Below are 11,318 nucleotides of genomic sequence, written 5' to 3' on the forward strand. Positions count from 1 at the left end.
TCCTTGTTTAGTGGCTTCACACACCAAAGGATTAATGGGGAATCATGCAGCATCCTGGACCAGTTGACGGGGCTCAGCCTGAGCTTCCGATCAGTCAAATTATAATCAACAGTTTACTCAACGGCCCAACACTCACTACCCCAGAGAATCTTCAAGTCATTACCTGACTATATGGTACAGTGATATCTTGCCACATCTAGTTATGTACAGAGTAAAGATACAGTGGGATGGTAAGGAAGAGGAGACTGTCACTGAAGACTTATCGCTGACAGCTTCCTGCCTCTCTCAAATGATGTGCTGCCTGACTTTAACTGATCATCACTACCCAAATATCTTTGATGTATGGATACAGTAGCACATCAACACCACCATGCATGTTTTCATACGCATGACATATCATTGGTTATGATTGGTTATGTACTGTAGGTTTTAAAAAAGATCATTAATATCAGAGTTTAAAATCAACCAATGACTGCAGGCCTGGGGGGGGGGGGCACCGAGCCTCTGTTTGGATGAGGTAAAAGTGAGCGGGGACAAGTGGAGGCTAGTTACTCACTGTTTTGCTAATGTACATGCCCAGCAAACATATAGATGAGGTCTCAGCATGAGCGCACAAACACACACTCTTGTTCACAAACACCTCTGCCTCATGCCAAAAGCTTCCAAATCATTCTTTTAAGGGTAAAGTTGACTGATACCACACTGCTCGCAGGACAGTGTGTGACTGTATGTAAGAGGAAGGGGTTAGAAAAGATACTGCACACCCTCGATTAAGATCCAACAACTGAAAATAGATTTTATTAAGCCAATGCAAAGAGATCTACCTCTCAGACAGAAGAAACCATGTCACTGGGGCAGAGAGGCACTTACACGATCGCTTTCATTTTACACAGTGCTTGCGTGCGTGTCCTAATTGGAGACACAGCTACATTTTTTTTTTTTTAAATCAAATGTCCAATACGCACACGCACATATACTTGTTTTCACATCAGAGCATGTTTTTAGCGGTTGGCACGTGATCATGCAAAGCTTCAGTTTGGCCTGCACAGGCAAAACTGAGGGAAAAGGACGCAGAGAAGGGAAGGAGGAAAAAAATAAAAAGACAGACATGGATGTGAACAGACAAATGCACAGATAGACTGACAGACAGGCTCTTGAACGCTTTTAGCGTTTAAACCCCCCCCCCCCGTCTTTGATCCTGCTCCCGCCCCCCTTGTGTCACATGTACATAGCAGCACCAGAGGAGCCCTCTGATTCGTGGGTACAGCCGTGCGTAAAGTCAGTCAGTTTCAAGGATGAGTGGCGGTTGCTCATTCTCTTCCTCTAAGCGCAAGTCATTGAGGTCATCTTCTAGGCTCGCCCCTCCCACGGCGCCCTGGTCTTCGCAGTAACCTGGGAAACAAGGGATCAAAGGTCAAATATTGGAACAAAAAAAATATAACACAGTCAAATGTCACAACTGCCTGCCTGAAACTACTGCAACTTAATGGTTGATGACAACCTGAAATTTTAACCTCTTACCTTGACATACTTTTTTTTGCCAGAGATAAGTAGGAAAGCATTTATCACTTTACTTGTCTAACCATGATGACAAAAAACAAAAAAACAAAAAACAAAAAAACCAAAAACAAAAAAAACAAAAAGGAAAACAAACTCCACACACGCGCACACACACGGTAAGGCTTTGTTTTTACCATCCCTAATTTCCTAATAATTTCCTGGAAAAATTCCTGGAAATAACCAAGCAATCATTTGGTACTAAATATAGATTAAAAAGTGAAAAAACATTAGTAGCATAAATATTTAAAACTGAGCTTCCCTTTCAAGGAAATTCCTCTAAAAATAATCAACTGCTTACAAAGTCAACACAACTAAACTTAAGTAACCATCTGTCTCTCTTTGTTTTAATAATTAGTACCAAATGACACAGTTCTCTCCGGGAAGCTTCTTAGGGAACATTAAAAAATCATGAGGAAATTAAGGACCTTTAAAATAAAATGCCACTACACTAACTCATGAAGACATGAATATTTGCGCGACTTACCTTTAGTGACAGCAGCACTGTAGGTTTGAGCCACAAGTGGGCGGTCATGTGACCCCTGCTCAAGGATCTCATTAGCTGGTTCGGCACTGCCATCTAACCTGAGGTGAATAACAAGCACAGATTCAGTAACAGAGACGTATAACTGTCATAACTGTTACTCTACGGTGGTCTCATTCACTCTGTATGAACTGTTTGTGTGTGTGTTACCTGTGCTGCTTCATAAGTGTGCACTCCCCTCCCTCTTGTGGATCCAGGTTGTACAGATACAGGTAACCATCAGCTGCAGCAACCAACAACCTGGGAATCTTCTGAATCCTGATTTAAAAAAAAAAAAAAAGTAGAAAATAAACAATATAGCATTCGACAAATATTTAGCTCATTTCATGCTAAAAGGATGTAAACAACCAAAGCCACAAAAAAAAAAAAAAGCTGTTACAGATGACCACGTTTTTCATCTTAATAAATGAATCAAAATCAACCTTATACATCAGAAGCTAATTAGAAGCATGATATGAACTGAATAAAAGACACAACACAAATTTGTAAAACCTGTCTTTGTATGTAAATTTGGCCCAGACCGCAGACTGACACTCACACAGCTAAAGCGCAGATGTTCTTGTGTCCGCAGAAGGGCAGACGTACGGTGGCGAAGGCTCGCCCCTGGGTGAACATCTCTGTGACCTGGGAAGGCAGGTAGGTGGTGGATGCCATCAGGACCTTGCCCAGATACCCTCCCCATGTTGTTGGCTCCTCTGCAGGCCTACACACAAACAAACAAACAAACAAACACACACAGAAAGTGAGAAGCCTGTCTTTCTCTGTTTAACATGAAGGTAAATAGGTAGGAAAACCCATCCCAGCTGCCTCTTAAGTCTTCTAAAATCTGGCGTGAAATACAGAGACAGAAAGGTACGTACACATACTTCTCCTTCTGCGTTTCTAGTTTGAAGATGTGGACCGTCTCTGTATTGCTGGACGCTGACAGGTACAGGCCTTCCATACTGAACGCCAATGAACAAATGCTCACACACCTAAGAAGACAAACACAAACATACAGAGAAACAGGTGAACACAAACATACAGTACATACAAACACATGCGCACATACAGATACAGAATCACACCAGTCCATCACAGTAAAACCGTTTTAATTTCTGAAAAACCAGAACTGAATCAATCATCAAATCTGTTCTACCTCTTGACTCCTCGCCGAAACTCAAAGAGCTTCTGTCCCTCTGGGATTGAGAAGACACGAATGACTGTGCCCTGGGAGGAAGTGAAGGAAACAAGATATACAGAGGATGGCAATACTTGAAAAGGAAGCAATAACAAGGATCCGTATCTTCTCAGCGGGGAACAAAAAGCACACACAAATAAGCCACACAGATAACAGGCCAGTGCCCTGTACAGTAACTGTCCTACCTTCTCTGAGGCTGTGGCCAGTTTTGTTCCACTGGCATCGAAAGCCAGAGCCGCTAATGGGCTGTCATGGGCTGGAATCATATTAGCCGCTCGCTGGAAAACAAATAAACACACTAGTTAGAGATGTGCTACGTCAGAGAGATACATTAAATATTGGTGGTCAGCTTTGACTGATGATAGGAAACCCTGCCTGATAGAATAAAGTGAAAGAGTGTCTTCATGAACAAGATTTATCTTTGGGTCCCTTCCAACAGGTAATACAAGAGACACTATACCACACAATAATCAGCAGAAACAATGCCTCAGCTCCACAAGCAACAAGCATTTGTGTAACATGACAGAAAAAATGCTGAGTAATGAGATAAGAGCTAAGGAGAAAAAAAATTGTTAAAAGAGTATATCAATGGTTTTATTAAAGAAAGATTAAAGAAAGTGTAATGCAGAGGGCTTTACTTCTTGTGTTCACCTACCAGGTTGACTGTGTCAAACACCTGAACTTCTCCTATCGTAGCACTGCCTGGGTACGCCAGGTAACAGTTATCATTGCTGATGGAAAGGGCACACAATCCTGGAGAAATCCAAAAACAAATAGAAACTAAATACAAAAAAAAAAAAAAAAAAAAAAAGATCACAGCAGAACCGCATTTATCTGAGCTGGAAAATAAGTGAAACTGAAACTAAGCTAATGAATTGCGTACACTGCGAGACTGCAATGACCATAATGCGAGTAGGCTTTTTTTTGCTCTGTGCATGTTACAGAGCTTAGTTACCAGTGACAGATTTCCGCCTTTAGGGCAGCTGCAGCCAGACTAGAGAAAATGATAAACAGGCTCTAAAACAACATGGTTAGCTAGAAAATAAACTGTGCCATTCTTCATTCTTCAGTGTCACTCTTCAGACTCACCTGAAGGGTTGGGTGGAGTCTCTCTGATAGTGTGCAGCACTTTCATGTCTCGGATGTTGTGAATGTACAGTGACTCCTCCAGACAAACTATCAGCCTCTGCAGAAGAATCACGAAACATTAACAACATAAAGCCAAAGCCAAACGCTACTTAAGACATTTTGCTGCACTGATTTATAAGCCACCTCTGACATTTGCTCAAGGTAAATAAGTCACTGGCTCTTTGATGAAGACGTGACTATTGTGAGACAGATGGGTTATGTCTTCGCCCTCGTCTTCCTACCTGTCTGTTGAGTTTGACAGCCAGTATGGTGTTGGAATAGGAGTAGTTGCAGATCTCAGTTCCCTTCTTGAAGTGACAGACTTTGAGCTTCCTGGGGGCCTTTAGGCTGACGATGGCCACCAGGCTGCTGGAGAACAGACGCTCCACAATACACACATCCTCCGTGTCTGCTGTAGAGACACACACACACACACACACACACACACACACACACACACACACACACACACACACACACACAAATAGAATTACTTCCACCTCTCGGTAGCATCCTCTCATCTTTTATTAGCTGCCTCTCTGCAACCCTTGTGGTAGTAATTTTTAACGGTAAAGGGAGTGAAACGTTGCAAATGGAAACATCCTACGATAAGATTTAACAACATATTTGGGGCAGTAAGCTGATTCCGCCAGGAATGCAATGACTGTTTTCAAACTTTCTGAAGGACGCCAAGGGTAGTACCGCTTTAATCATTGTGTGAGTTGTTGTACCTGAACGTACCTATGTTTAGTAAATGGACTGAGTAAAAGATGGGTTAGTGAATTATTGTTAACAGGGCTTATTTGCCAAGATGGCTCAATGTCGTCCTCTGACAACACAACCTGAGACTGCTACTACTTGCTTTGCATTGGCTTTTTAAATCTAATAGGATCCTCAAGCACAGGGTAGGTGACCATACATGGACGCATAATAAGGATGTTGCAGAGATCATATCATGATGTATGTAAATCCAAATTCAAAGAGGAAGCTTGATGTTAAAGTATATGGGTAAAGTGCTGACAAACTTTATTAATATTTAAAGTAAGCTCAATCCTCTAATGGTACAGTGACTGTGTTCTGTCTACTGAGCATCCATTAAACACAGTAACTCAAAAAATATGCCAATAAAATTACAGAGTTGTGAGATGGTTGCCGTAGAACAACAAGTTTTAAAACACTAGTGTTTTGTACTTGGTCTGCTCGCGATGAAGAAAATTTACACACAAGTGGGTAAAAGGTATAAAAAGGTAAAAACAGTGCTTGGAAAATACTTACTACATTCATATATCTGCTCCAATTTGTCCACAGAGGACAGGGAGAAAAACTTGTATCCTGATTTGGTGCCAACAGCTAAGGACCTACACACACAAAAGAAAACAGACACAACCGCAGCGTTGATCAAGCCTTGCATCAGCGACATATCACACCCATACACACACTGAATACTGATAGAGCCACAGAGGCGTTTCAAACTAGACAGCAGAGGGATCCGCCTGTTTAATTTCGGCAGTCTCTGTTGTCGCTGCATGTACCGGTCAGGCTGTGACAGTGGTCACACGGCTGAAGATATTTTGCAATAGCACCAGGCCTCCGTGGTCTACAGAAGTCACCGGTAAATTTAGCGGAATAACCCTCCTTAAGTTACAAAGGCACAACTAAATGTGTTTCTTCAGTCTGTCAAAAAAAGGAACAGTGCCCCAGTTTAAGACTTCTACAGTCCTCCTACTGTAGCGCCATGTCAGCGCTTGCGTCAAAAACCAAACACAATGTCTTTGACTTTGGCTAACTCCATCATCTAAATTAATATATTAATCCTGACGATTTTCACCTCCGCCACCTGAAAAGTTACATGACGCCTAACCTACATGTGTACTGCTGCTAAAGTTAGCCTCGGACCACACAACATCACGTTAGCTAGAAAGCTATGGTCGTGACCGGTGAGACAAAACATATCTGGACATTTTATTAGCTAGCTAGCATCAGCGTGGTTTGGTAGCCATTTCTAATGTGAGAAACCACATTCTGGCCTTTTCGAATCGAGCCCTGTCACCCCGTGAGACGCCCGGACAAGTCCACACTAAGCTAGCTACCGTCAGCTAGCTTGACAGCACAGGCCATCGCATCCTTAGACACTCTCCCCGGCCAAGCCTTACGTGTTGTCCTGGTTAAAGTTGGCGAAGAGGAGCTGGCTACCGCCAGCATCCCCGCTTTGACTGGCCAAGTTCATGGGCTCGGCACCATCGACATATAAAGCTCCAATAGAAATAGCAGCAGTTGGGCTGGGATTATGTCTGTGACGAGGGCCAGACGTGTGGTGCTTCACGGAGCCATCTCTTTTCCCTGGCCCTGCTGTAGTGATTGTTGTTGTTTTTCATAGTCTGTTGCTCCCCCTAGTGCGCATGCTCCGAGGACGCAGCATGAGACTCCTTTAAAGAGCCAGGATCGTTTTTCTATGTGAGCTGCTCCGGTGATAATAAACACTTAAAATGTGATCCGATATAACTGGCAGTAGTGTTTCTGCTTTTTTATGTATCGGTTCCACTGGAGAGAGAAAGCAGGAGCCAACACAGCTCTCCTCGAAACACTCCGCTGAGCAGTTACTATTCAGGATTTGATCTAACAGCGCCCCCCCACCGTTAGTAGTTGCAAACAACACATAAAATAAATTGGCGACACTCACATTGTACCCTGATTATGTTAAAGATATTACATTTATGGAACATATACTGGATAATACAGGTCAGCAGTGCTAAAGGAACTATTCAGATCCTTTACTTAAGTAAAAGTACTAATACCAAACCGTCAAAATGGTGGATTACAAGTATGCAAGTACAGTCAGGAAAATGTACATAAAGTATTATAAGTATTTAGTGCAGGAAAATGGCCATTCGGAGTGTTATACTAAAATAAAATATATCAGTAGATTATTATTACTCATGCATTAAAGGATATGTTCAATGCTGACTGCCATCATTGCTGCTGTTATTATTAATAACATTATTAAGCAAAAAGTAACATCATAGCAACCAGTCTGGTAGACTGGTGTTTGAACACAACACTATATGCAGCTGTTCCTAATCTCTCTCTCTCCTCTCTCTCCCCTCTCCCTCCTCTTTCTCCTCTCGCCCCCATTTCTCTCCTCGCATCCCAACTGGTTGAGGCAGACGGGCGCCCAGCCTGAGTCTGGTTCTGTAGGAGGTTTCTTCCTGTTAAAAGAGAGTTTTTCCTCTCCAATGTCACCAAGGGCTTGCTCATGGTGGGAACTATTGGGTTTCTCTATAATATTGTAAGGTCTTGAACTTACTCTGTAAAGTGCCTTGAGATAATGTATATTATGATTTGACGCATATACTGTATATTTATGAAATATAAATAAAATTGGATTGAATTAAAAAGTTTGCATTTTTTTAAGTCTGTCTTAAATAGTCAGGTGCCCCTATGAACACTGAGACAGTTTTCCTTTGCTGCAATCATTCTTCCTGTTCATACTGGCCTTTAAAAGATCCCCTCCTAATGCACTTTCAGTGTAAATGATGGGGGACAAAATCCACAGTCCTCTTGTGCAAAAATACATTCCTAAGTAGGTTATACAGTGTATGATGGTAGTACGGTAGTATGAGGCTTTGGCTGTCTGTCTGACCAGACAAATGAAGTGGATATCTTCCACAGATTCAGTCTTTTTAGTACAAATCTTCCAATTTTTGTTTCCCCAGAAAATCTTCCCTTACCGAGCTGCAGTTGAGGGGCAGTAACACAAAAAGGGAATTTTGCACTAAACCACTCTACAAAATATTGACTGAAACTTTGGAAGATATCCACCTCATGTCAAACTCAGACCGATGGAGACTAATTAATAGCTTAAAATAAAGTTCCAATTCTTTTTTTTTTTTTGATGGATGATGACAGTGAGCAGTGTTCATATGGGCACCTAAGTAATGTTTAAATTATCCTTTAAAGTCTAGGCAGCAATTTACTGCTTTAGTTGGTCGAGGGGGAGCTTCTTCTTGGCGATTTTTTATAAGGTTACAACTAATGATTATTGTCATTATAGAGGAATCGGGTGATTGTTTTCTCAATTAATCGAATGAGAAATGGCCACCACATGTATGTATTCACACATTAAACGATAATCTCTCATGTTGTCCAGCATAACATGATGTATTGAGTGACCTAATTATACAATTTATCATGCATTGACAAAACTATACTCCAAAAAACTTTGACTTTCGGTCTTCCTAAAGCGAAAGAGGCACTTTAAGATAATCACAAATACATACACTGCTGCTGACTTTTCTAAATCAAAAATTTAATTTTGATCCCGCTCCACATGTGTTTTTTCATCGATGCAGGAGAAATACACATGACACAAATCCCTGTTTCTGAATGCACTGATATTCTGTTATACAAGAACAAATTCCAGTTAAACATCTTGGATTTAGTCAATTTAAAAATATTACTTGGTAAATATCATATCCACTTATGCAGATGGAAGGAGACTCAACAAAACTGACATACTTTATTAATAGGTTTTGTATTTTATGTCCCTCTAAAAGTAAGCTGATTCTCCACCTGTATAAGTTGATTTATTCTACTGATGTGATGTTAAATTGTACATTTTTTGTGAATAAAGCAATAAAAACATGTACGCACAAATTAAAAACGTATATCTTATGGAGCATAAATCTTCAATTTTTTTATTTAGTCTTTAAGACTCTGTATAACTCTGTGTAACGGTATATATATCTTAGATAATATAAGATATTATAAAATTGTAGCACTAATAATTTAATTTAATTTTCAATTATATTTGCAAAACAAATTGAAAATTGCATATCATGCTTCATTATCCCTGTGGGCTACTGGTATGACTCCTGCTGTAAAAAACCTATATAAAGCAAATAGCACCTATAAGATAATAACTTGCTAAAATCACACATGTGAAATACATATTTATTTATGTTAAATATAGGGGTGTATATTACACCGTATATTAAACAATATATTATAAATACATGTATGTACAACAACAAAATGAAACAAATATTTCTGCCACATAATGGCACATACAGTTTTTAATATGAAAAACAGATATTAAGTCAAAATCTATGTGAAAGTTCATATACTGTACTGTATGTTTATGTATAGTATTGGCCATGTATCAGCCTTTATCTGCCAGTCACATATAACTGGTATGGACTAAAAATGACCGCAAATGAACAAATTCAGGTAAATAACTCCATTAAATTGCATTTATTTCAGTTTTGGTGAATGCCATCTATTCATTTCAACAGCACTGTCGTTCAAAGGCCCCATATCGATTATTTTCTGCCCGGTCTGTCTTTCCATGTGAACTGTCTTTGATGTGACAACATATACAGTAACGACTCTGGTGGCTGGAGCGACAAGGTCTGAAGTGTGGGAAGCAAAGGAAACACTGAGTGATATGATGCATTGACTGAAGCGCAGTTTGGGGTGTGAGTCACAGGTCTCGTCTGTGTGCATTCATTTCATTGCAGTTTCAGGTGTAAATCTGAGCATGTCACAGTGTGCTTGTGACTGATACAAATTATTCACTGGCTATAACAACATAGAAGCTTAGTTAAGAAGTGGCTGACTGAGACAGACTCTGCAGACAGCTGCTGCTCATCCTGTATGTGGATTTCACAGAACAAAAGAAGGATATAGAGTAGAAATGCTCTCAGCTAGTTGGCACAAGTATAAAAAGGCAAGAAGAAAAAAAGCAACAAACTTGACAAAACCGAATTACACAAAGAAGAAATCAGTCCACCATGATGAACCTTTACCCTAATAAATGCCCCTGGGGTCCTCACTCCCTGCATAAAATCATTAGTAGCCCTCATCAACAAGCATGTTTCAATAAGTACTGACAAGCATTTTATCACATTTAAAAGTGAATTCTCTGAATGGCCACTGATAGACATTGGCACTGTCACATTACTGTGACTAAGTTATTGCTCAAGATCTACTAAGGGGCATTATAGGCACATTTATTTTTAAATTTCATCTGTAAAATTACCACAGTGACTCCATCCACATATCCATCCATGGAATCATTTTGATAATCAGAGCATTTCAGTTCTTTGTTTGCTGCCATGTCACTGTGACTCTGTGTCAGCTGTGTCCTTTGGATCAGTTTACTGTTTGCAGGGACTGAGTGGCTGCCTCTCCTCTAGTGGTCTGTCAGCACAGGCATAGGCCCAACACACTGTGTACTTGCCTTTGGTTTACACAAGCCACAGCTTTCAAACAAACATGATGGACAGAGAGACAGAGGTGAGGCTTGGGAAATAGATAGCAGAGCTGCATACCCAGCTTTAGAGTTACTTTCGAGGCAAATGTTCATGTTTATTTCGATGATAATGATAATGATAAGATGCTGTGATGTAAAGAGACAGCAAATATACCTAATGTAACTCGCCAGGGTACCACAGACATCATCAACAGGAACACTGAAAAAATACCTTTTATATTTTTGGGTGTTTTAAGGATTTTGTGTCAGGTGACAACATTTAAAAATATGTTGTTTTAATGTGAAAAAAATATCGATATATATGATGTGGCCTGAGTTTCTCATCAGACCCGAGCTGATTTTATGAACCACTGCATAAAAACACACATACTCAACTACAAGCTTTGTCAGCATGTCCAACCTAGCTTACATGGCTGTCGTATATAAAATATATTTTGGGCACTTAAAATAGATTTAATATGGAGTCAATCTACATGCTAAAAAACATTTTTGAATGTTTGTAATTACACTAAACATTTCCACACACACACACACACACTGTTTATTTACAGTGTATGTTTAGGAGTATCATTCACCTGTAAAAATACGCTTGTCTGGCCACTGTCACTGATATTTTGAATGTTATCTTTAAACACAGC

General features: G+C 40.2%; 1 protein-coding gene across 4 annotated transcripts; it reads right to left on the reverse strand.

Annotated features, from left to right (window-relative positions):
- Positions 1 to 770: 770 nt before the first annotated feature.
- On the reverse strand, positions 771 to 6,801 carry wipi2 (WD repeat domain, phosphoinositide interacting 2). Of its 4 annotated transcripts, none has more exons than XM_040117172.1 (12): positions 6,563 to 6,801; positions 5,685 to 5,767; positions 4,652 to 4,818; positions 4,371 to 4,467; positions 3,937 to 4,034; positions 3,467 to 3,559; positions 3,240 to 3,310; positions 2,962 to 3,075; positions 2,640 to 2,804; positions 2,252 to 2,359; positions 2,045 to 2,142; positions 771 to 1,392 (listed from the first exon to the last, which is right to left on the reverse strand). In XM_040117172.1, the coding sequence occupies exons 1-12, from the start codon at positions 6,634 to 6,636 to the stop codon at positions 1,280 to 1,282; spliced, it is 1,281 nt and encodes a 426-aa protein (XP_039973106.1). In that variant the 5' UTR covers positions 6,637 to 6,801; the 3' UTR covers positions 771 to 1,279. The 4 variants fall into 4 exon arrangements, with proteins under 4 accessions (XP_039973106.1, XP_039973116.1, XP_039973097.1 ...); XM_040117182.1 differs by having other exon boundaries at positions 2,968 to 3,075; positions 4,652 to 4,821; XM_040117163.1 differs by having other exon boundaries at positions 4,652 to 4,821; positions 6,563 to 6,800.
- Between the last annotated feature and the right edge of the window lie 4,517 nt (positions 6,802 to 11,318).

This window comes from Xiphias gladius, chromosome 3 (genome assembly GCF_016859285.1).
Source record: "Xiphias gladius isolate SHS-SW01 ecotype Sanya breed wild chromosome 3, ASM1685928v1, whole genome shotgun sequence".
Lineage (NCBI taxonomy): Eukaryota > Metazoa > Chordata > Actinopteri > Istiophoriformes > Xiphiidae > Xiphias > Xiphias gladius.

Coding starts and splice junctions, on each gene's coding strand:
- wipi2 (XM_040117163.1), bottom strand. CDS start 6,636: ATGAACTTGGCCAGTCAAAGCGGGGATGCTGGCGGTAGCCAGCTCCTC. Junction 5,768..6,562: donor AACTTTAACCAGGACAACAC/GTAAGGCTTGGC, acceptor TTGTGTGTGTAG/GTCCTTAGCTGTTGGCACCA. Junction 4,035..4,370: donor GACTCCACCCAACCCTTCAG/GTGAGTCTGAAG, acceptor GGATTTCTCCAG/GATTGTGTGCCCTTTCCATC.